The following is a 22789-nucleotide window of genomic DNA, read 5'->3' on the forward strand; positions in this document are numbered from 1 at the left end:
GAATACATTTGGAAAACTGAGGAGCATCAAGGCGGTCTAGATCGATTTTCTCCGCCGTCGCGGCCGTGTAATTTACCTACCTAGGTACCTAGAAGACGGAAAACAGATCACGACCAATCAGGTTACCGCTTTCCCCCTATAAAAGTCCCCGCGGAGGATTTGCGGGGAACGTGGGGAAATGGTAGTCCCGACAGTTCGGAAAATGGGTTGCGAATGGATGGCGATGAAGATTCGTATCCCGGCTTCGGAATTACCTCGTTTGGGCCGGACTCAACTATCTCCTTCGGGGGCGCGAAGAAATACCATGGAAAACCTCTTGAGTTTTCCAACTGATTAGCTTGATGAAGCTTTTCCCACTCCTCCTCCCTAATTTGACTTTCTCCTAATCCTAACATCAAGATGGGCAAGCCGGGCATTCTCTACGTGACTATCGAGCACGCTCCAACGGTTTCCAGAACCGCATTCGAAGATTGGTACAACAATGAACATGGCCCCCTACGACTTCAGCTTCCCTTCATCACGTCTGGTCGCCGTTACCGCGCCACAGACGGGGAGAATCCGCCCTGGATGGCCGTCTACGACATCGCCGACCTGGACAAGATGACCACGCCCGGCTACACGGACCTGGCCGCGCACCCATCGCAGCGCGAGCAGGAAGTGCTCAAACACGTCGAAAGCTCTCGTTACTTTTACGAAGAAGAACTCTCTGCTGGCAGCGTGAACGAGACCGACCGCGTGCCCGGGTTCATCATGACGTTGCGTATGCACCTGCCCCCCAGCGCCAGCGAGGCGGAGAAGGAAGCCATGTCCGAGGATGTGCACCGATGGTACATGGACGAGCACGTTCCCTTGTTGGAGAAGATCCCCGGGTGGGTGCGCTCGCGGCGGTTCAAGCTCTCGCCCGCCTTCCACCGCGGTGAGGACCCGCACTGGTTCGCCATCCACGAATATACGTCAGCGCACGGAAATGGCGGTCCGGAGTTCAGATACGCCACAAGCACCGTCTGGCGGCAGCGGATTATGACGGACACCACCCAGGACCGGCGGAACTACATGCTGCACTACAACTTTGGGCCGTGCGCGCGTGACTTGGCAGCACTAGACGCGCTGCCGCCAAAGGCTGTCATCGAGCGCCCGTTTACTTTCGCGGATGGCACGGAGAGCACGTACCGGCTAGAGGGAAACACGGACCCGGACGCGCCGACCATGGTGTTCGTCAACAGCCTGATGACGAGCCGGGAGATCTGGGACGAGTTCATATCGCTCTGGGGCGGGTTCTTCCACCCGGAATATCGGTTCCTGCGATACGAAAGTCGTGGTCGAGGGCCAGTGACGTCTGAGGGCAAGATCACCGCCGAGGTTCTGGCTGCGGACCTGGCGCATCTACTGGACGGGCTCAAAATCCAGAGGGTGGACTCGGTGATAGGCGTCTCACTGGGGGGCGTCACGGCCCTTCAGTTCGCGCTGGAGCACCCAGGCCGCCTGAACCGTCTCGTGGTGTGCGACTGCGGGGTTAAGTCTGCCGCAGGCGCGTCGGCCGCGTGGGCTGGACGCATCAGCAAGGCCCAAGAAGGGGGCATGCAAGCGCTGGCGGCACCCACGGTCAAGCGCTGGTTCCTGCCTGAGAACGTGGAAGGGCCTGGAGGCAACAAGGTGGCGGCCATGGTGGCGAGCAACGACTTTGACGGGTTCAGACGTAGTTCAGAGGCACTGTACGACTATGACATGTCCGACCGCCTAGCGTCAGTCAAGTGCAAAATGATGCTCCTGAGCGGAGAGGCGGACGGCTTGGTGCCGGAAGCACTCAAGGCAGCAGCCGAGAAACTCGAGCATGGGAAGGGCCATGGTGGGTATGCCCAAGTGCAACTGGCTGGGCATCTACCCATGGTGGAGAATTGCCCAGAGTTTGTCAAAGTTGTTACCAACTTTCTGGCCTGAAACAGCTGTGTGAAGATGGTTTATTTTTAGCAAGAGTTACAGCAGCGTAATAAAAGCTGAAGTATAACCATTAGAAGCAGCTACCACCTTAGCATCTCCATCCTCAACACCCTTGCCGCTACTTCTGTTAACTCTAAGGGCTTGTTCGGTTCCGCGTTTTCAGCCGGCTGCGTTTTCAAATTAGGCCCGAATCGCCGCATGATAGGTTAGACCTTCCCGCGTTTTGAGGTCGAGGAGGTTCAAAAATACACGTTTTCAAGCCAGCCCAGCTAGCCAATCAAAAGCCTAGCTATCGTCAACTTCTGCCATTGATTCCCCGAGGCAACGGACTTGGTTTGGAGCGAGCCAAAGAATACATGATCAAGAAAGTAAGGCTCCCAAGGGATAGCAAATGACATCAGCGAATTGGGTGAGGGAGGGAGGGTGATCTCTAAGCGATATTGGTTGGATGCACGACCAGCAGTTGAGCTAGAGACCTACTGAAGGTTAGTGGACGATAACAGCCATAAGTTCCCCTCCAGGTGGTTGTGTCAGCACGCCGCTGAGAACCTCGACCAATCTGGGCAATGAATCGAGGTGTCCTTCCAAGGTTCCGCATAGCGGCCCAACGCGCTTTGACCGTTTGGGTAATCCGTGGCATCCCGCTAAAAGAGGCTACAGAGAGTCCCGTCGGTAACGCCGGCCAAACGCCTCGGACCGGACCGCACCTGTCAAAAAACCTCCTGACTGTCAAACGAACCCCACGCATGGCTTTCTCCAGCTTTCTCCAGCCTGGCCAAAACACCACACTGCATTACACCACAGAAGCCACACTCACTCACACACAGAGAGCAGAGACACGCGTGATAGCAAGCCCGCCGATGCAATCTTGAATATGGCTGAGGTCCTGGGACTTGTGTCAGCAATCGGCGCCATCGTCGAGCTGACCGCCAAGCTCGGCGGCACCTGCGTTCGCTACATCGACTCAGTCCGAAAGGCGCCGAAGGTAATCCTTGAGATTCAAGGGACAGTGACGTCGCTCGAAGAGGTCCTCGAGGACATGAAGGACTTTGGCGACGCGCGTTTGATGAAATCCAAGACCCTCGAGAGGGTGTTGAGCCCCGGCGGCGAGCTGGAAGCATGCAAAGGCGTGATGATTCATCTGCAGAAGCTCATCGACAAATACATCGACGATGTCAGCCCGAGTGGCCCTGGGAAGAAGCGCCTGGGAATCCATGCCGGAGTGGCAAGGGCGAAATGGCCGCTCACAGAACATAAAATACGGGAGCTTCTCAGGGAAATGGAGCAATACCACAACAAGATCAGCGAGGCGCGGGACATGGAGTCAGCGTAAGGACCCTCACCTCTTCTCCTTTCTGAACTTTCTGCATTTAATTTCTGTCCCCGCTCCACGGTTTCGATTCTTCTCTGTTTTGGCAATCCGAACACACAATCTAACAGTTTATTCGTTCCCCTCCAGGGTCCTGAATGCGGCCGTCTCCGAAACAGTGAACAAAATGCGCTCGGATCAGGTCGATCAAGGATACCTGGAGCGTCGCAGAAAGGTGGTCGAATGGCTCATCCACCGGAATTATGCCGAGGACCATAAGGCAAACAACGATCAAAGGTTGGGCGGAACCGGTCAATGGCTGCTGGAATCGACAGTGTATCAGGAGTGGCTAGATGGCGAGACACGTACGCTCTTCTGCCGCGGCATGCCCGGGGCGGGCAAGACTTTCATCACGGCAGCCGTCATCGAGGACCTCCATGGTAGGTTTCGACAGGAACCCGACTCAAGAGTGGCGATCGTATACCTCTACTTTAATTACCGGCAGGAGGAGAAGGATCAGAGGGCCGAGTGTCTACTCAGCAACCTCCTCGGGCAGCTGACTCGGGACCTCCCTCCCGGGGCCTCTAATGCCTTCAACCATGTGCGAAACCTACACGATCTGCACAACCGGCCGGACCGTGGCGCGCAGCCCTCCCTGGCCGACATCCTCAAGGCCTTCCACCACGTCGCAGCATGGTATGACCGGGTTTTTATCGTCGCCGACGCGTTGGACGAGTGCAAAATGCCCAGCCAGTGTGAGAGACTCTTCTCCAGGATCGTTTCACTGCAATCCCAGCTGCATGTGCGCATCTTTGCCACTTCGAGGCTCAGCAGAGAGGGCCAAGGAATTGACGAAGACAACTGCTTGTCCCTCGAGATACGGGCAAGTGACGCAGACATTGGGAAATACCTGGATGATAAGATGCCTGACTTGAGAGATATTGTTAAGGAGCATCCTGGAATAAAAGAGAATATTAAGAGGAACATAATCAGCAAGGCCGACGGGATGTAAGCCACGTTCCTCTATTGTGTCCCAAGTTCTCTCTCTCTCTCTCCCCAGGTCGACCTTGGGGAGGGGGAGATATTGGAGAGTTGACCTAACATATATATATTCCTCGCTTAGATTCCTCCTCGCCCAGCTCTATATGGAGCATATCCTGCGCCTCTCCACAGTCTGGGAAATCGAGAAGCGGCTTGACGATTTCAAAAAAGGCAATGACCACTCCGAGACCTTGGCACTAGCCTACAAGGGAATCCTCGACAGGATCGACGACCAAGGTGAGAGCGCTCGGCGGCTGGCACAAAGGGCTCTCACATGGGTCACATTCGCGACGACATCTCTCACCGACATGGAACTCCGACATGCGCTCGCCGTAGACAAGTCCATGACCGAGTTTGAGGAAAAAAACCTCGCTAGCGTTGACAAGATCGTCACAGCATGCTGCGGCCTGTTAAGCATCAATAAGAAGAGCCACGCCGTGAGGCTGGCCCACTTTAGCACGAAGGAATATCTGGAGAGCCCTGAGTGTAAGTGGCTTCCAAAGCCAAACAGAGAGATGGCCGAGACCTGCATCACGTATCTCTCCTTCCGCGAGTTCTCCAAAGGGCCCATCCCGAAGGCCGAGTGGTTCGAGCTCGGCAACCTCGACACCCTCCTGAAGAAGGCCCCTCTGCTCCGGTACGCCTCGTTCAACTGGGCCCACCACCTCTCCCAGGCCAGCGACGATGAGACCTCCCAGGCCGGCAAAGACGAGATCCTACACTTACTCCTCAAGCTCTCCAACCGGCCCGAGAACCTCCGCCTGTCCCTACAGGTCCGCCTCCTCCTATCCCGCGAGCGCTTCCCAGCCGGCATCAAGACGACGCACATCGTGAGCTACCTCGGCACACCAGCCTTCCTCCGCGCCCTCAGCAAAGGCGGGACACTCGTTTGCAACGAGCGGGACGGCAGCGGCCGGACGGCGATGCACTGGGCGATCTTGCGGAAGGACGGCTCGGCGCGCGCGGCGGCCGCCGCCGCCGCCATGGTCTCACAGCTGCTGGAGCTGAAGTTTGACATCGACGCGGCCGACGTCGAGGGGCGGACGCCGCTGCACTACGCCTCCAAGGCCGGCGATGTGGCCATCGTGCTGCTGCTGCTGGACAGGAAGGCCAAGACGGAGGTGGGCAGGGGGTCGGTCACGCCACTGATCGAGGCGTGCTGCTGCGGGCACGCGGCGGTGGTGCGGGAGCTGTTGCGGCGGCGGGCCAACGTCAATGTCATCAGCAAGGGGTTCGGGACGCCTCTTTCGGCGGCCATACTTGGGTCGTCGGAGGACTGTGTGGCTGAGATCCTTGGCGACCCGCGCCTGAAGAAGTACCACGGCGACTACGAGTTTGGCACCGCGCTTCACGAGGCCGCGTGTCATGGCCAGTTGGGGATCGTGACGAGGCTTCTCGACGCCGGATTTGATCCGAACAAGACAGCCGGCGACGTCGGTACTCCTCTGCAGGTTACTGCTGCGGGCGCCTACAACTTCGCCCAGGCCGGGCAGAACGTCGAGGTGGCGAGGCTGTTGCTGGATCGCGGCGCCGACGTGAACGCGCCGGGCGGGAAATTTGGAACAGCCCTTGAAGCGGCTCTGGGCAACGACCACGGGCCTATGGAGGAGCTGTTACGGAGCCGCGGCGCGGCGGAGGCGAGCACTTACGGGCTGGATCGCCGGGATTCTTTCTTAGGACCGACGGAACTAGACCTGAGGCTGGGACAGCGCCGGAGGTTGCCCAAGATAGTTGAGAGCCAGGTGAGACACTTCATCACCGCCGTCATGATGGACAACGAGAAGGTGATAAAGCGATACGCGGACATGGAGATCAGGGCCTTCAGGGAGGCAGTCCAGTCAAAGAACGTCTCGGCTATTGACCTCCTCTGCCGAGTGTCGGTGATGGCGTTCGAACAGACCATCGACATGGTCAAGTACGACATGGAGGGCGGGGACGTTGCCGAGGGGAGTGAGAGGGCGCCGCCAACAGCAACAACAACAACAACAACAACACTGACGGCAAGCCCTCCCGGCAGCGGACTCTACACCCAGCTGCTCATGCCCGTCGTCGGGACCACAGCCAAGGCAGCCGCGTTCATCAGTTTCATCCTGGGGAGCCACAGCACCGGTACCAAGCAGCAACGGCAAGATCAGCAACAACAAATTAGACCAGGTGGCGGTGCTGGTGCGGCTGCCCTCCACGCCGTAGGGGCGGCTGGCTCGAAGCTGGAGTTGATGACGTCGACGGCGGTGTTGATCCTGACGGAGGCAATCATTGACGGGGACGAGGAGATCATCCAGATGCTCTCCAAATATTGGGCTAGCGCCCTCCGGCTCATCTCTTTCCCGGGCAAGGCTAGCGACCGCATGATGGAAGTGCTGGTGACGTGCAGGGTGGAGGAGTTTGAGGGCTTCTTCCGGGAAAACAAAACGATGGATGCCAAGGTTCGGGCGAGGCTTGGGGTTGAGCTGCTGGCCTCTGCCATCCAGGGCCGCAGGGGAGATGCACAGATGGCACAGTTAGCCGTCAACTTGGCCAAAATCTGGTCACTGGCTCTGCGGAACGTCGTCGAGAAGGACTATATTAGCTACTCCCGATTGGAAGAATTCATGCGAGGCCTGCAGAAGGACTTCACCGCCGGGGTCGAGCTGCACAACTGGCGGAACATCGAGAGGTTCGGGACCGCCTGCCTCGAGATCCTGGTAGGCATGGTGGCCGATGAAAACGCCACAACGGCGCACATCATGGCCCAGATGGTCACTGAAGGCTGGCAGCACGCTCTTGACCACGGCGGAGAGCATGTGATCGACAAGGTCATCATTCTGGATTTGGTAAACGAGTTCTGGATCAGCATCAACGAAAACGAGGACGAGAAGAGCAGTGGTGAGGAGAAGGAAAACACAAATAAGAGCGAGAAGGACAAGGCGAGGACCATGGAGACGAGCAGGGCGTGGAACGTGGCCGGCACGATGCTGAAAATCCTTCACACCGCCGGGCGGCACGGACTCCCTACCATTGCCGCGAAGATTTCTGAAGTCATCGCTGGCAACCTCGACCGCGCAAGCCGGTCCGGAAAGACAGTCGGTGTGGATGCGGTCCGGGGGCAGATGCTAAAGTCCATCGTGCCATGGTGCAAAGTAGACCCGTCCCCGGTCTACTACTTCGAAGCCATGTTGACGCTTCTACTTGCCGCTCAGAGGACAAGCTGCACTGCCGCGGCGGAAGTCATCGACCGAGAAATTGTGGCCATCCTCCGCCATCCCTCTCGAGAACGAGACGTGCTCACGGGGAAAGTAAAGGAGGTCACGATAGGCGGAGACAGACCTGACGATGCGGCTCAGCTTGCAACGGTCGTCCGAATGCTCCGGGAGAATCTGACAGAAGGGGATATTTTGGCTGATGAGGATGCTGAGTATAAATTTTCTTCGGTGACGACGGTCCAAGTCGAGATGGTGGAAATCGACACGGGGAGAGACGTGTCTGCGACGGACGTCACAATACCTGGGTAGACTTGAGACCTGCCTTCTATTATTGACTACGTCTCTCTCCTCCGGGACGTAGTATCGAGCATGGTACGATTGATACAGTCGCTTGGAGCCGACGGGAGATTATCTTGACATTGAAGAACGAGGCCAGGACTTTGCTACCAAACACAAGACCACAACACTAATTAAAGCACAGGACGGAAAAAAGAACAGAGATGCTTTGAAGTGTTCCGCTCCAAATAATATCAGCTAGCATGCTGGTCTTGTACTCCGTTCCCAATAGACTTGATGTCTCCTTCTCTTCTCCACCCTCCAAATCCTGGGGGATATGTTGGGCATGTAAAATCCCTTTCTGCCTCGAAAGCTGAGGATTGCATCTTCATTGAATCTCTATACACTTGCCATGGGGGAGAATTGTAGGTCAACTGGAAGTCCCGATGAACGACCAGCCGACCTCAATGGGCCCACGCACACCCGCTACACAGGTTGAAGCAGCTGCAGCACCGGTGCCCCCAAGGAAATTCTCAATGACAATGACGAGACCCTTCTTTTATTTTGGGCTGATAATATAAAGCTGCACCAACCAACTCGCCAAGAGAAATTAATTTCCCGTGAGCCCCATGCATACCATGCCACTCAGCTGACCTGTGGAACTTAAACCAGACCTCACGTCCTGATTACACCAATTCTCAACGTCCGGCATTCTGTGGTTTGAGAGGGTATCAGATCTTGCTGTTGATACCATACGAGCACTTTGCTAACGGGCGACTAAAACACACAATCTTGGGATTCAGCAAGCCCAGATACTGAGATTTCCGTCAATAATTATGGCTTCTCCGCAAAGACGAGAGACGGTCCGCCATATCCAAGCAGCAATGGCCGCTGGGTACTCAGGCATGGGTGCATGGTAGGTGTCTATCATAAGCCCACATTGTAATGCCGTACTGTATCTGCACCAGTTTCTAATGTGTTACAGGTGTTTATTCCACCCATCATCGGTCATCAGCTTGGCGTTAACACCGACTTATGCCGCCTTCGACCCAACAACATCTCTTTTCTGTCGGTGCTTTGGTGCTCAAGCCATGACGTGCGGGTTGCTCCTCGGCACATCCGACATGACTGTCAATAGCTTCGTGGCTTTTGGGCTTGCGATGATCCCGTATATTGGTTTCAATGCCTGGTTTGGTATTGGCCCAGGGAAGGGGGTGTTCACTAGATGGCTTTGGATGGACTTTATTGGGAACATGGTGTTTGGACTGGGCTCTATGTACTGTGCTAAACTGCTCGTGGAGGAAGAGGTGGACTGCAAGGGGAAGGTATCCTGATGCTTCCATCTTCGTCGTCGCCGACGAGGCCACTAGCGCGGTGGACGGCGACGCCGAGGGGGCGGGGGCGGGTTCCGGACGGTGGTGTACATCGCGCATCGCTTGTGGAGCGTCGTCGGGTTTGTTAGGGTGTGTGTCGTTGACGCGGGGAGGTTCGTTGAGATTGGGGCGCCGGGGGAGTTGTATGATGCTCGGGGGTGGTTTAGGGGGTTGTGCGAGGAGAGTCGGGTTGGGAGGGGGGATATTGAGGCTGCGCAGGGGTTGGGGCGTTAAATTGCTGGTTAATAACGGGAAGTGCGGATCTAGAAGACACGCTGTGGTGTCTTGTATCATAGCCTTCGATCAAGTCTTCTCACCCACTTGTCAGATTATCGAATGGAAGATGAAATCTCACCTCACCCACCTGTCAGATAGTAGAAATACAAATTACAACGTTCTACGCGCAGGGTTTCGGGCATTTCTTCCACTCATACCGTGGACCCGGATTATTGTGGGTAGATGCCGATGTGGAGTGTGGATTCCGAGGTGGGGAAAGACACTATCGACTCTGAAGAGGAGCCGGCTTGACGTGACAACCCCGCCCGTACACCGAGAACGCAAGCGAGGTCGGTCGCATCCCATAACTCGCTGCATCACCGTAATTCAACCATGTCTCTCGCGGATCCGATAACGGGACCCTCACCCGGAATGTCACCTCGCAAGGTTGCCCTCGTCACCGCCGGCAGTGCTGGGCTAGGCGCCGCCATTTCTCGCATGCTGGCCCTCGATCTGGGCATGAGCGTCATAATAAACTACTCCAACAACGCAGAACGGGCAGAAGCCCTTGTCCAAGACCTCCGCAATTCCTACTCCTCCGTCTCTCCCTCCCCCCTCCCCGCGCCCTCCTTCCACGCAATCCGCGCCGACCTCTCAGGCCCCAAATCCGAAGCCATCCGGCTCGTGGCCGAGGCCGCTGCCGCCGCGGGGGGCCGGCTGGACGTGGTCATCTCCAACGCCGGGTGGACGCGGGTGCGCGACTTCAGCGACCTCGACGACGGCGTCGACGAGGACGACTGGGACCGCTGTTTCGGCGCCAACGTCAAGGCGCACCTGTGGCTGTTCCATGCCGCGAGGCCGTGGCTGGAGGAGGCCAACGCGCGCGAGGAGGGTGCCGCCGTGTTTGTGAGCACGGCGAGCGTTGCGGGGTGCAAGCCGAGCGGGAGTAGCCTGGTATGTGATGATTGTGGAGTTCAACAGTTCCTTAAGTTCCTGCTCTTGGGGGCTCGTCCGAGTGCTAAACGCTACGAATCTAGCCGTATGCTGTAACGAAGGCGGCCCAAATTCACCTCATCAAGTCCCTGGCTGTCATCGCGGCTCCCACAATCAGGGTGAACAGTGTTTCGCCGGGCTTGTTGTTGACTGTACGTGTGGCCCTCGTATTCTTATCCGTTACTAATATTTTTCTGTCTCCCCCCTTGGTTTCTACAATCTCTAACGGTAGATAGGACTGGGGCCTCTCATTTCCCCCAGAGAGACTCGAGGCTATCAAGACGCAGCAGAAGCTTCAACGGTTTGCCACTGTCGAGGACGTGGCGGAACAGGTGAAGTCATTTGTGAGGTCAAAGTCAGTCACCGGTCAGAACGCTGTTGTCGATGCGGGATTCAGTCTTTAGATAGTTGCAATGCGATCTCCACATCCCGAAGGTTGTCACTACCGTCCTTTCTCTCCTCCTTTATAACCAGCCGACGCCCAATTAACTTTCTTCACCTAGGCTACAAGCCACAAAATATCTACCCATGTATTACTGATCGTCTCCCAAACCACACAAGTCCCAACAGGGCAGCACCAGACCATCAAACCCCTCGCCAAGCAATCCTGAACACCGAATCGAACCGGCGAATCACAAAGCAAACCACCCGACCTGTCGGATGCATCCTCACCAAGTCCCTTCCAATACCCATCGGCACCGAGACAGTTGCCACTCGACCGCTTCGTTCGGCATCACTGGTGTCTACAGATTCCACTCTTCGCGCTCAGGCTCCTGGTTGGATGCTGCTGCTGTCTTGTCATTGAGCGACATGTACTGTTCCTTCACCTCGAGGGTGCGCTCGTAGTCGGCGATCAGTGGTTTGAAAGGTTTGAGGGGGGGGATGGCCGGCAATATATAGATATTTCGTGGCTTGTGGCGGCCTGGAATTCCAGGTTAGGCCTCATCTAGTCCAGTAGGCGGGACCGGTGGTGCTTCAAATTAACTTGCCGGCTCTTGCCGTCGTTGTGGATGGCTCTTGCCCATTGCTGTCGATAGCTCTTTCCGTCGCGGTCGCCGCCTCGACCGCCTCATGTCGATTGCTAAAGTGCTTATAATTACGACTTCAACATACCGAAGCCAAAGACCTAGCAGGTCGAAAAGCATCCTTCTCGAGACAATGGATTCAATAGAGCATTTCGCAAAGCTCTTGACGATTGGGACAAGAATACGGCCCTGGGCCGAGTTTAACCCACTACCTTGGCATGCTCTTTTCACAGTCAGGACGTGATTGCTCCTAGGAATAGCTCCAAGGTTGATCCCCAATTGATCCCCTATTTGTGATATTCAGCAAGCAGTGCTGCTGAGTCACCTTTGTCTATCTGCCCGGCTTTCAACTACATGGGTTAGGAGGGGGCTAACATTGGGTGGAAAAGTATGTGTCAGATCCTGTCAAGCTGGCTGGTGGGCGGATAGCCTTCGAACTCCATGACATATGAGGCACATAACGTCATATGCTTATCTGTTCTTCGATGAGTATCATGCAAATTTGAAGACATGCTGAAAGAGGTTTATCAGAATATTTGTGGTTGGGAGCAAGGGAACCCCAACTGGGGAAGGCATCAGAGGAGGGGTAGATTTGTAGAGCTCGATACACCGCAGCTCTGACAGTACAGATTCAATCCATTCAATCCATGCAATTGATGCAATCAAAAGAGATACAAGGTTGAATGTCTTCTATCCAGCTGCCGTCAAGCTGCTCAACCCAGCCAGGACCAAGGACGGCAGGGTTGATCCAAAAGTTCAGGTCGGGTTCCCTAAGTCAATGGATGCTTCGCTACCTACTCCAGGAAGCATCTACAGCCAGCACTCTCCGGCAAAAATTTGACCTGTAGGCTGCAACGGTCTGGGATTCTGCAAAGACAGCCATGCGATATCAGGAAAACAAGCTTAAATATGTCGAAGCTGACCTTTGTGAAGTGTCTGCTGTGCTGCGCATGCTTCGTGCGCAAGCAGGATGCGCCAGTGACGATACCAGGGGCGCAGAAAACACTGGTAGCAGAATTCTAGAAGCTGAACTTGATATCTTCACTAGCTTTGCAAAGGCGACCATCCGTGGCGACCTACTGTATGCGACACGCGTGCTGACCGAGGTCTGCCTGGGCAACATGACCAACCCAGAAGTCCTGGCACTCATCCCTACGCTCGATTGGAAGTAACCACACTCACAACGACGACGCGGCTGGCATGAGGTTAAACAAGGTTTTTGATGTTGGCGAAGGTTTTTGATGTTGGCGAAGGTTTTTGATGTTGGCGAAGGTTTTGACGCTTTTCTGGACTCTCGCGATAGCATTGTGCTCGCGATAGCATTGTGCTCGCGATGGCTACAACGAGGACGTTGCGTTCTTTCGGAGCCGGGCAAGCTGTCACATAACCCGCAAGATATCCATAAGAGAATTTCTCTGCAGGCATGCGCAATTTGCTCTACAGGCAGGTGGCAAGTTGGCAACAGCAAGAGCGATGGATAGTATTGGCAAGAGGATAGGAGTGACGGCAAGAGCGATAGACAGGAATAGCAATAGCAAGACAGCGACAGCAATAGGCAATAGCGACAGCAACTGCCACCTATAATGCACTAACTGCCTGCCTGCAAAGCAAATAGCGCATGCCCCTGGAGAAATTCCCATCCATAAAGGATCCACAACACAGATATTGGTAAACAATGGCCCCTTTTCTCTCGCGGAACAGGAGATAGGGCAGACCTTAGTGGATATATCGGCCGATTTTAGGTTACCTAGGTTTACATACTTGCTGCAGGTTCTACATAGTTAATAAATTGGTGGATTGGTATTTCGGTCTATGCCAGGAGATGATAATAAGCTTGGAGCAGAAGGAACACTAGAACCAGCCGCTACCCGTTCTCAAGCGCGCTGGATAGTTTTGAAGGTAACGACGTTCACGGGGGAGACTCCTGGACTGGGTTTCTCCAGATGTAAGCCTGTGCGGTTATCACGTTGCTCTCGCATGGGACCTTTGTCAAGTTTTGCCGAGTAGAGGTCTGTTATAGTGTCTCTGACGTTGGTTAAGGACACGGAGCGGGCTCTGGAGGCCAGGCAGGTGAGCTCTAATTCCTTTTGGGACTGCAGCAAGAACGCTTCCTCCGGACATCAGTTTTTAATCAGTCAGCCCACGACCCAGCATCTTTGGGGACAATTTTTCAGCTACAAGGACGTACAGCAGCAACAACTAATTAGTCCGCAATTATTACCGCCAAGAGGGAATTTCACAAAGCACCCAGCTACTGCGGGCCTCGCAGGAACAAACCAAACGCATCCGACAGCTTGTCCAACATCTCGGGCTTACCCCCGACGATCTCCACCAACTTGGCCCGCCGCCCCTTCCCGCCCGCCTCCGCCGCCGCCAAGAGCGTCGATCCGTCGGTCTCGGCCGCGACACCGGCAGTGTAGACCATCTCGACGCCGCCGTTCTCGCCGCCAAACGGCGGGAACGGCCCCCTCCCGCTAGCGAAGGCGATGAGGTCGCGGCCGAGCCTCTCGGCGCAAGCGCGCTGGCCGGGCGCCAGGTGGGCGTTGTAGTTCTGCAGGGCGAAGGCGACTTCGAGGGCGTGGGTGGCGTAGCCTGCGTAGGCGCCCGGCCAGGGGTTCGGGGCGTCGAAGTGCATGAGGCGCGTGGTCGTGCCGTGGCGGTCGCGGGCGTCGGCCCAGGCCTGGGCTGTAGCCCTCGCGCCCTGGCCGAAGCAGATGTCGTGGAGGAAGCCGGTGACAGCGAGGGTCTTGGTCTTGGTGTCCATCACGCTGGCTTTGTCGAGGCCGTACAGCGAGAGGATCGATGGGACTAGAGAGTCCGCGTCGGATTTCAGTGCGGCTCTCAGGGACTGCTCTAGGGTGGCTGCTAAGTCATCCTTGCGACCGGGAAGAGCTGTTGCCGCAAAGATCATGCCCTGTGATGACATATTAGTGAGATGCTCTCATTAGATGCACTTGTCTGTCTGTGCTGTATCAGGGAGTAGGTCAACAAACATCGAACTGGCAGCTGCCCAACAGAACATCCTTGACCGACCCGATTCCAGGAAACAGGCGGTCCACTTCCTGGGGTTTGGAAAGGACATCGTACGTCGTCACGCCTCGAATGACATCGCCGTCGACGACGGAACAAACGGGGGCGGGCACATTGCGCAATTTAGCCTCGAGATCGGCAGCAGGCATCTCGAGAAGAGCCCGCACCTGTTCCGCCGGCGAGAGGGACTCAAGCCCAAGGGCCTTGGTGACCATCCCGTATGCGAATTCTGCGACTTCGGTGGGGAATGGGCGGATGAGCGGACTGCCACCCAGAGCGGCCAGCCGCTTGAATAATCGCTCCCCACTCTGCAGATGGATGAAGCCAGAAGCTAATTAGAGGTTAGCCTGGTTAATGAAGGCAACCAATGTCGATTTCACTTACCGGCCCCGATACTGTTCCCCAGGTAGGTGACGTTGTTAGGGTCACCCCCAAACCCATGGATGAATTTCTGAATCCATCGGAAGGCGACTTTCTGGTCGTACAGGCCGTTATTGGGTAGATATCCCGCATCCCGCAGGGCAGCCGAGGTCAGGAAGCCAAAATGTCCCAGGCGGTAACTTCATTGCAACAAGGCCTCGTGAGTAGCTGCCGCCGTATAACATGAATAGGGGGTGGACTTGGATTCGCAACTTACTTGATGCTCACGGCAACGATTGGGCTCTTGGCCTCGATGCTCTTCTCCACGATGGCGGCAACGTCCCACTGCGGCCAGTTGGCACTCCCCGTGACGAAGCCGCCGCCATGAACGAAGACGAGGACGGGTAGCGGAGTGGCCGACTGCTCTGACGGGGCGGCTACATTTAAAGTGAGGCACTCGGTGTCGCTGAATGTGTAGGTTGGGTGAGGGAGTGCGTGTTGGAGCAACAACTGCTCATTATCACATCCGGCTGGGTCGGCGACAGGCAGGGGACTAGTGGTTAATCAGGAATCAGAATCACGTCTCACACTCACCCTCACACACCCTCTCACAACCCCGGAGGATGACCACACTCACCCTAGGGCAGTTCCGTCTATAGAATTCGGATAAGCCTCGATAAGAGTTGCCCTTGAGAAGCGATCGGCCAGGGTGGCATATTGGATGCCCAAGAATTGATCCACCTGTGGAAGTCGACGGATGCCACTGACGGTGCCGATGGCCGGATGCTGAACCGAGACTGTTTGTTGAGCCATGGCTGATACTGAGGCTGATGTTGGTGCTGATCGAGAGGGTTGGGTGTTGATTAATTAATTGGAGGGGAATCTTGTGTCAAGTCTCTTAACGCATTACTGCTGCTGCATCCGGCACCTAGTTAAAAGGTAATTAACAGTGTCTGCCTCTCTGGAAGAGCAATAATTTTGTTCGAGTCGCCCTCGGCAAGACTGACCAAGGGCTGATAAATCAGGTCACCTCTTCCCCCTCACGCTACCTCGGCCCCCACCCGAGATCTTCCCCACATCATCCACACATGCGGATCCGGGTTACACAAGGTAAAGTACCTCCTGCACCTGCATAGTAGGTCCTGTACCTACTAAAGAGTCAAGATAGGAAAGCGGCGCCAAGACTCCAAACCCTACCTAATTGGCATCAGGGGGATCCTTTCTACTCGCCCAAACATTCTCGAAGTACGGATCGGAAGGGACGATTTGAGGGGGTTTGGCGGGGGATTGGAGTGGTCCCCACTCAAAGATGGAAGCATGGCTTTCAGGGATCCGGTCAGCAAGGAGAATCAGATCAGACCCACACTGCAAGTGCCGATCTGTAAAGGAGCAGCCACTGGGTTCTCCCCACATATCCCCCTCAATGCACGGTCACTTGGGGTGACGGGTTGAGGTGGGGAAGAAAGACATGGGGATGGGGTTTGACGGCAACAGAGCCGCTGTAGATGGTGGTTTCGCTGCGAGTTACGGGATGCATGGGTCTACCTTAGTTTGACGGGACCCCGCCCCCTCATCGGCGGCGATAAGCTTGTTCCCGGTCGCCGCTCTTATTCCTGGGGTCATTATCCCCACGCGCCTCGTCTCCCAGGGGCGGAATCGAACACTACACGGAATACTCACTTACTACTCACTTGCTCCTCTTCCATTCTCACAACTCTCTCCTGTCCCCCGCCATGGCCGTCTCCAAGATCATCATCGTCGGCGCGGGACCCGCGGGCCTGCTGCTGGCCCTCCTCCTCGCGAAAGACGGCATCAACGTCGAGCTGCTGGAGATGACGCACGGCCTGGACAAGAGGCCGCGCGCCAGCCACTACGGCGACTCGTCGTGCTACGAGTTCGAGCGGGCCGGCATCCTAGACCAGGTGCGGGCCGAAGGGTTCATGCCCAACGGCGTGTCGTGGCGCAAGGTCGACGAGGCCAAGACGCGCATCGTGGCCGTCGGGAACCCGGGCGGCGGCCGCATGCACGACAGCAGCGCCACCGCCGAGGAGGCCAAGGATGACAAGTACCGCATGGTGTGCCTGCCGCTGCACCGCCTGGGCAAGATCCTCGAGGCCGCCGTCGAGACCCAGCCCACCGCCAAGATCCTGTACGGCCACCGGGTGCTGGACATCGGCCAGGACGAGGGCAAGGCGTGGGTGCGCGTCGAGACCACCACCGGCGGCGAGGTGCAGACGCACACCAGGGAGGCAGACTACATCGTGGGGTGCGACGGGGCGAACAGCAAGATCCGGCAGTCGCTGTTCGGGACCGATGTGTTCCCGGGTTTCACGTGGGAGGAGCAGATCGTGGCCACGGACATGTACTACGACTTCTCTCCCTACGACTACGACGACTCGCAGTTCTTCGTCGACAAGGACCACTGGCACATGGTCGCCAAGATCCAGCCCGACGGCCTGTACCGCGTCACCTACGGCGAGCTGCCGGGCCTGACCCCCGAGCAGCTGCTCGAGCGCCAGCCCATGAAGTACGCCGCCTTCCTGCCGGGCAACCCGGATCCGTCAAAGTACAAGATCGTCAACTTCAGCCCGTACAGGGTCCACCAGCGGTGTGTCGACAAGATGCGCGTCGGGCGGTTCCTGCTAGCTGCAGACGCCGCACATCTGTGTAATCCATTGTAAGGACAGCATGATTCATTCCGATCTTCTTGCATCTCTCTGTGTAGCGGGAAAGAAATCGCTAATCTGACCTGCTTCAAAACAAAAGCGGTGGATTGGGCCTCACGGGCGGCATCGCCGACGTCGGCAGCCTGTACGAGGCCTTGGCCGGCATCCACAAGGGATTGGCGGATGACTCGATCCTCGACAGGTACGACGAGGCGCGGCGCAGGGTCTACCAGGAGATCATCAATCCCAGGTCCACTGAGAACCTGAGGCGCCTGTTCACGCTGGACGCGGAGACGGCGGCGGAGACGGATCCGTTCTTCAAGATGGTTAAGCAGGCGGAGAATGACCCGGAGCTCAGGGAGCGGATGAAACACGTAAGAATAAAGAACCTACAAGGGGCTGATAGTGTGCTGACATGACCTAACTAGGCCTTTATGGCTCTACGCGCCGACATGACACAGTATTACAACAAACCGGCATGAAACAGGACTTAGGATATTCGGCTGGGGGTCAGTGTAGCGGCAGTGGATGGTGAAATCAGCACAGGCATCTGCAGGAAGTGTTTCTCGATTTTGATTACCCTACTATCTAATCCTGATGTCCCGCGACTCCGTCATTCTATAACTCTATTACGAGAGTGCTGGCACCTCAACATGCTCCTAAACCTTTGTTGTCAGATCGCTCCCAAATGCGACCCTCCCCACGCCTCCCCGCGCCGTCGCCAACGCTCGAATCCTTTGATTGGGAAATCTAGACATATACTTCGTGGTTCTGCTCTGGTTTATCGTGTCATCGTGCCAAAAATGTCGTCTCTCGAGCCTCACGCCTCACGCCTCACTTCTCTCTCGGAGACTCCTCGCCAGAGTCATAGAACCTCTCAAAAGTCCTCTTCTCCAAATCCTCCTCCCCCGACCCGGCATCCTTCCTATGCATCAAGTTCCTCCTCCTCAGGAAGATTCTCTTCGTCCACTTCCACGTCTCAGCCCCAACAAAGAAGAGAATAGTCATGGCAAACACAATGCCCCACTCCTTATCAATCCCCGTATGCAGGAACACAACCCTGTTCAGTCCGGGGATATACAGCGTCAAGAAGATGACGAAGAACCCAATGACCACGGACCAGAACAGGAACGTATTCCGCCACAGCCTGCCCGCCCACGCCCTCGTATTGCCCACGGCGCCGTCGAAGAAGGACCTCCGGCTGTCGACCAGCTCCCACGCGAAGAAGAGGAAGATCCACATCATGACGGTGTAGCACGTCGAGCGCGCGCGGAAGACGCCGTCGCACGACGCCGAGTAGGCCAGATTGCAGTCGGCCCCGAGGTTGCCGTCGTAGAAGCCAAAGAGCACGATGGAGAAGGAGCTGAGCAGACACGCCGCCATCAGGATGCCGTACGCCACGAGGTCGGCCATGAACTCGGGTGTGAAGACGCCGTATTTGAGCTGTGGGGGATGAAGGTCAGCGATTGATTAATTAACACTTTTGGTGGCCCACCAGGGGAAAAAAAAAGGGGGTGGGGGGGTAAGGAAGACGTCTAATCGGGAAGAACTCACACTCTGGGGAGGTCGGTTTAGGATATCCGGTGAAGCCGACTCGAAACCCAGACCCGTCTCGGTGAAAGCTCCCGCCACAAGCAACATAAAGAGAATCTCAACGGGGGTGAGCTGGAAGATGGACGTGCCCTCCGCATCCTTGTAGGCGAGTCCGATAAGGAGGGTCGTGACGAAAGCGACGTTGGCAGCCAGGACGTGGAGCATGAACTTTTGGACGTTGTCGAAAATGCGACGGCCTTCCTCGACGGCGTTGAGGATGCTCGCGAAGTTGTCGTCGCTGAGGACGATGTCCGAGGAGGATTTCGCCACGTCGCTCCCTGCGAGGCCCATGGCAATGCCGACATCTGCCCGCTTCAGACTCGGACTGTCGTTGACGCCGTCGCCGGTCATGGCGACGTATCGCTTCCGGCGGTGCAGGGCATCGATCATGCGCACCTTGGTCGAAGGGGCGCACCGCGCGACGACCAGTGGCAGTTCGGGGAGCTGGTCGAGCTCCTCGTCGGTAAGCCGGTCGAAGTCGTGGGCCGTCATGACGAGGCCCTCGGCGACGTCGGCCCGCAGAAGATCCATCCGTGAAGGCAGAATCCCGACTTCGATGGCGATCGTGCGCGCCGTTTCGGGGTGATCCCCGGTGAGCATGTGGACACCGATACCAGCTTGGTGGCACTTGAACACGCTCGGCCTCGATTCTGGCCTTGGGGGGTCGTAGATGCCGATCAACCCGCGGAAGATAAGGTCGCACTCAAACTCGTCACGCTGCAGACGGCCCTGTCGTGCTTCGTCTTCGGACACGGATCGGACGCCCGACTTGTTGGCCAGCGCGAGCACGCGAAGGCCGTGGCGCGCCAGGGCTTCCATGTTGGCCAAGATATTGGCCTTGAACTCCTTCGTCATCTTGGAAACGTCGCCGTCGGACGACGAGATTGCCGAACAGCTGTCGATGACACGCTCGACGGCGCCTTTTGTGAAGATATGAACCTCCTGCGTGGTCTGGTTCTGGCATAGGACGGACATCTTCTTGACCGAAGAGTCGAATGGGAACTCGGCGAGCTGGTTCCATTCCGGCGTCAGGCCAGTCCGTGCGAACCGGGTAGCGAAAACCTGGATCGCAACCTCGGTGGGATCGCCATGAGCCTGCCACTGACCAGATCCCGACGAGTTCTCTTCTTCCGAGATCTTCTTCACTGTTGCCAGGTTGGCGAAAGAGGCCACGTCGAGGTATTGCTGCAGAGACTGGTGGGCCTCGTTTGCAGGAACGACAACCGCAGAGCTGTCGTTTTCCGACTTCCGCATTTCTCTGGGCTGGGACCGCGTGAAGGTCACTTCTCCAGCCTCGGGGTTGTACGGGTCGTTGCTGGTATCGACCGAATAAGTACCGTGGTCGGGAATCCAGGCCATTTTCGTCACCATCTTCCCTTGGGTCAATGTGCCGGTCTTGTCGGAACAGATGTCTGCCATCATGAGTCAGTCAATCTGGTTAAGTGAGTGTGCCGTGATACGACTTGTTACTTACTAGTTACACCCCCGAGGGCCTCCAAGGAGCGCATATTGCGCACCACCACGTTTCTCTGTACCATCACCTTGGTACCGGCAGCCATGGTGATGGTGAGGACCAAGATCAGCGTTACGGGTAGCGTGCCAATGGCGGTGGCAACTGCATAAATGATAACATCATTTCGTGCACGGAACTATGATCATAGTTAGCTTTTCTCGCCTAACCAAGTCCTTCTGCAGAGGGGTGTTATTAGACTTACGTCGTTTGCAGCGAGAACGACGATGGCGCAGACGATGGCGAAAAAGAAGATGTACAGGAAGAGCCGGGCCAGTTTCCGCTGCAACGGTGTGCCAACCGTCACACCCAGAAAGTTGCCAAGCCAATCCCATGTTTTACCGCAGCCGAAGACAAAGTACGAGCCGATAGACGCCTCGCCATTTTCGTCCCTTTTGAGCTTTCGCTTCTCGCCACCTTCGTCCCTCAGAGCAGCTGCGATAGCACCAATCTCAGTCGACATGCCCGTGGCAAAGACAATGGCTCGTCCACGGCCCTTCGTGATGACACTGGAGGAGAAGACAACATTCAGTCGGTCACCCGGGCCGGTGTCCTCGTCGTAAACCTCCCGGGGGTCCTTCCTCGTCGGCACGCTCTCGCCGGTGAGAAGGGCCTCGTCGGCCTCCAAGTTGACGGCATGAAAGAGGCGAGCATCCGCCGGAACGTTGTCGCCAACTTTAAGCTCAATGATGTCGCCGGGCACGAGTTTGGGGGCCTCAATTGACGAGCTTTCGCCGGCTCGAATGACACGAGCCGTCGGAGAGTTTAGGGACTTGAGTGATGCGATTGTCTTGGCGGCTTGGAGATCCTGCAAAAATCCAATAACGACATTGATCAGGATGAGTGCAGCCAACACGCCGCCCTCGATCCAAGCTTGGATGGCAAAACAAGCAGCAAGGGCGAGGACGAGAACCTGGAAGGAGCAAGCGGTGTAAGCAGTCGGTGACGAGCCGGAAGAGATTTCTTGTTAATAATTACCACAGTCATGGCATTGACGACTTGGGCGATAAGGATCTCGATGGGTTGAACACCCTTCTCCTTGCCAAGGTCATTTGCCCCGTACTTGGCTAACCGAGAGGATGCTTCATCTAGACTCAACCCTACAGTTGTGTCTGTCTGAAGTTCCTCAGCAACCCGATCATAGGCCAAGGCATGGGCCGGTTGGGATATGGGCTCATTGGCTTGGCCAGAAACGTGGCTGCTCTCTGTGGCCATCTTGATCCGGGTTGAGGCACCGTGGGACGAGTACGAATGGTACTAATGAAAGTCCAAAATGACTAGAATGATCGACTGACTGAAGGATTCGCAAAAGGAAGGCCAGAAACCGAAGAAGAAAAAAGGGTCGTTTTAAAACGTGGTGGGAGAGGACAATCCTCATCGCCACTGGAGCCCCTCAATAGTTTGGCTACCAAGCCCAGCCATGATCTGCCCAGCGAAGCCATCCAAGACAAATCCAAGAGATTCTCCTTAGAAGCCGATGCAAAATACACTCCCAAGCCATTAAAGAGGAAGCCAAGACGCATATGGTGGAGGGGGCACGAGGGGCAAACGATTCCCCATTACAAACAAGATGGAACTTGGCCAGTCGCAGGCTGCAAAAATGACGGACAGCCGGCCGGCGGTGGAGCTTAGTTGCGATTACCTTGGTAGCCAAGCCTTTATCTCGAACACATTGGCCGGGTTAGCAGCGCCGTCAAGAAGCCATTGAGTCATGTGCGAAATCACGACGCGGGGTGGAGGTCAAGCTGGTTGAGAGCGGAACATGGACTTGCCGCTCTGAAACTTGAATTTGCCCAGTGACTGAACGAGATTGGATAACCCCAAATTGTGCATTTGCATTCACAAAAAAGAAGTGTTCAAAGTTGTCCATCGCCACGGTCCCACTCTCGCCTATCTGGATTTTCTTGGTGAAGGGGGGTGTAAGCGGGGTGTAAGCGGGGTGCAAGTCCAAGAGTCACGTGCCCTGGCCTATTCATCCAGTCAAAGCTGTTACATTGCCCACGTGGGTGCACTTCTAGTTATCTATGCAGCCCTCCGTCAATTTGTGCAGAGTGCAAATCAAGAGTGGCGTGCCCTAGAAGTTGTGAAGTGTACGGATCCGTACGGGTACCTTATTTACACACACACAGGAATAGAGCCATTCTATCCAACAAGCAATGGGAAAGTATCGAGGTAATCGGCAAGAGCCTATTAGTTGACCGAGAAACTGCCAAGTCTTGTTGTCTTCGTGATGACGAAATTGCAGACGTGACCTACCTGTGTCTGCCAAGACCTTGG

General features: G+C 56.2%; 7 protein-coding genes across 7 annotated transcripts; 5 read left to right on the forward strand and 2 right to left on the reverse strand.

Moving 5' to 3' along the window:
* Nucleotides 1–197: 197 nt before the first annotated feature.
* Nucleotides 198–1938, forward strand: QBC33DRAFT_498877 (Alpha/beta hydrolase fold-1; the record flags this gene model as incomplete). Its single annotated transcript, XM_060425634.1, has 1 exon — nucleotides 198–1938. The coding sequence occupies exon 1, from the start codon at nucleotides 400–402 to the stop codon at nucleotides 1936–1938; it is 1539 nt and encodes a 512-aa protein (XP_060279928.1). The 5' UTR covers nucleotides 198–399.
* Nucleotides 1939–2649: 711 nt separating this feature from the next.
* QBC33DRAFT_622684 (uncharacterized protein) lies at nucleotides 2650–8031 on the forward strand. Its single transcript, XM_060432858.1, has 3 exons — nucleotides 2650–3267; nucleotides 3398–4255; nucleotides 4371–8031. Exons 1-3 carry the CDS (start codon nucleotides 2813–2815, stop codon nucleotides 7777–7779), a joined length of 4722 nt encoding a protein of 1573 aa, XP_060279929.1. The 5' UTR covers nucleotides 2650–2812; the 3' UTR covers nucleotides 7780–8031.
* Nucleotides 8032–8402: 371 nt separating this feature from the next.
* QBC33DRAFT_549014 (uncharacterized protein) lies at nucleotides 8403–9147 on the forward strand. Its single transcript, XM_060428929.1, has 2 exons — nucleotides 8403–8662; nucleotides 8732–9147. The coding sequence occupies exons 1-2, from the start codon at nucleotides 8583–8585 to the stop codon at nucleotides 9078–9080; spliced, it is 429 nt and encodes a 142-aa protein (XP_060279930.1). The 5' UTR covers nucleotides 8403–8582; the 3' UTR covers nucleotides 9081–9147.
* A 620-nt stretch (nucleotides 9148–9767) lies between these two features.
* QBC33DRAFT_580891 (uncharacterized protein) lies at nucleotides 9768–10732 on the forward strand (the record flags this gene model as incomplete). The annotated part of the gene is made up of 3 exons (XM_060431228.1): nucleotides 9768–10289; nucleotides 10373–10480; nucleotides 10565–10732. The coding sequence occupies 3 exons, from the start codon at nucleotides 9768–9770 to the stop codon at nucleotides 10730–10732; spliced, it is 798 nt and encodes a 265-aa protein (XP_060279931.1).
* Nucleotides 10733–13171: 2439 nt separating this feature from the next.
* QBC33DRAFT_479206 (Alpha/Beta hydrolase protein) lies at nucleotides 13172–15739 on the reverse strand. Its single transcript, XM_060425311.1, has 5 exons — nucleotides 15381–15739; nucleotides 15021–15296; nucleotides 14768–14943; nucleotides 14347–14714; nucleotides 13172–14267 (listed from the first exon to the last, which is right to left on the reverse strand). Exons 1-5 carry the CDS (start codon nucleotides 15554–15556, stop codon nucleotides 13605–13607), a joined length of 1659 nt encoding a protein of 552 aa, XP_060279932.1. The 5' UTR covers nucleotides 15557–15739; the 3' UTR covers nucleotides 13172–13604.
* Nucleotides 15740–16002: 263 nt separating this feature from the next.
* QBC33DRAFT_597001 (FAD/NAD(P)-binding domain-containing protein) lies at nucleotides 16003–18090 on the forward strand. Its single transcript, XM_060431907.1, has 3 exons — nucleotides 16003–17420; nucleotides 17510–17783; nucleotides 17838–18090. Exons 1-3 carry the CDS (start codon nucleotides 16477–16479, stop codon nucleotides 17889–17891), a joined length of 1272 nt encoding a protein of 423 aa, XP_060279933.1. The 5' UTR covers nucleotides 16003–16476; the 3' UTR covers nucleotides 17892–18090.
* On the reverse strand, nucleotides 18054–21727 carry QBC33DRAFT_597003 (sodium p-type; the record flags this gene model as incomplete). The annotated part of the gene is made up of 5 exons (XM_060431908.1): nucleotides 18054–18852; nucleotides 18964–20414; nucleotides 20477–20651; nucleotides 20718–21425; nucleotides 21491–21727. 5 exons carry the CDS (start codon nucleotides 21725–21727, stop codon nucleotides 18244–18246), a joined length of 3180 nt encoding a protein of 1059 aa, XP_060279934.1. The 3' UTR covers nucleotides 18054–18243.
* Nucleotides 21728–22789: the final 1062 nt, after the last annotated feature.

This window comes from Phialemonium atrogriseum (assembly GCF_030411735.1).
Source record: "Phialemonium atrogriseum strain 8032-3 unplaced genomic scaffold QBC33scaffold_29, whole genome shotgun sequence".
Lineage (NCBI taxonomy): Eukaryota > Fungi > Ascomycota > Sordariomycetes > Cephalothecales > Cephalothecaceae > Phialemonium > Phialemonium atrogriseum.

Coding starts and splice junctions, on each gene's coding strand:
- QBC33DRAFT_597001 (XM_060431907.1), top strand. CDS start 16,477: ATGGCCGTCTCCAAGATCATCATCGTCGGCGCGGGACCCGCGGGCCTG. Junction 17,421..17,509: donor GCACATCTGTGTAATCCATT/GTAAGGACAGCA, acceptor TCAAAACAAAAG/CGGTGGATTGGGCCTCACGG. Junction 17,784..17,837: donor TCAGGGAGCGGATGAAACAC/GTAAGAATAAAG, acceptor TGACCTAACTAG/GCCTTTATGGCTCTACGCGC.
- QBC33DRAFT_479206 (XM_060425311.1), bottom strand. CDS start 15,556: ATGGCTCAACAAACAGTCTCGGTTCAGCATCCGGCCATCGGCACCGTC. Junction 15,297..15,380: donor ATAGACGGAACTGCCCTAGG/GTGAGTGTGGTC, acceptor ATTAACCACTAG/TCCCCTGCCTGTCGCCGACC. Junction 14,268..14,346: donor TGGGCAGCTGCCAGTTCGAT/GTTTGTTGACCT, acceptor ATGTCATCACAG/GGCATGATCTTTGCGGCAAC.
- QBC33DRAFT_549014 (XM_060428929.1), top strand. CDS start 8,583: ATGGCTTCTCCGCAAAGACGAGAGACGGTCCGCCATATCCAAGCAGCA. Junction 8,663..8,731: donor TACTCAGGCATGGGTGCATG/GTAGGTGTCTAT, acceptor AATGTGTTACAG/GTGTTTATTCCACCCATCAT.
- QBC33DRAFT_622684 (XM_060432858.1), top strand. CDS start 2,813: ATGGCTGAGGTCCTGGGACTTGTGTCAGCAATCGGCGCCATCGTCGAG. Junction 3,268..3,397: donor GCGCGGGACATGGAGTCAGC/GTAAGGACCCTC, acceptor GTTCCCCTCCAG/GGTCCTGAATGCGGCCGTCT. Junction 4,256..4,370: donor ATCAGCAAGGCCGACGGGAT/GTAAGCCACGTT, acceptor TTCCTCGCTTAG/ATTCCTCCTCGCCCAGCTCT.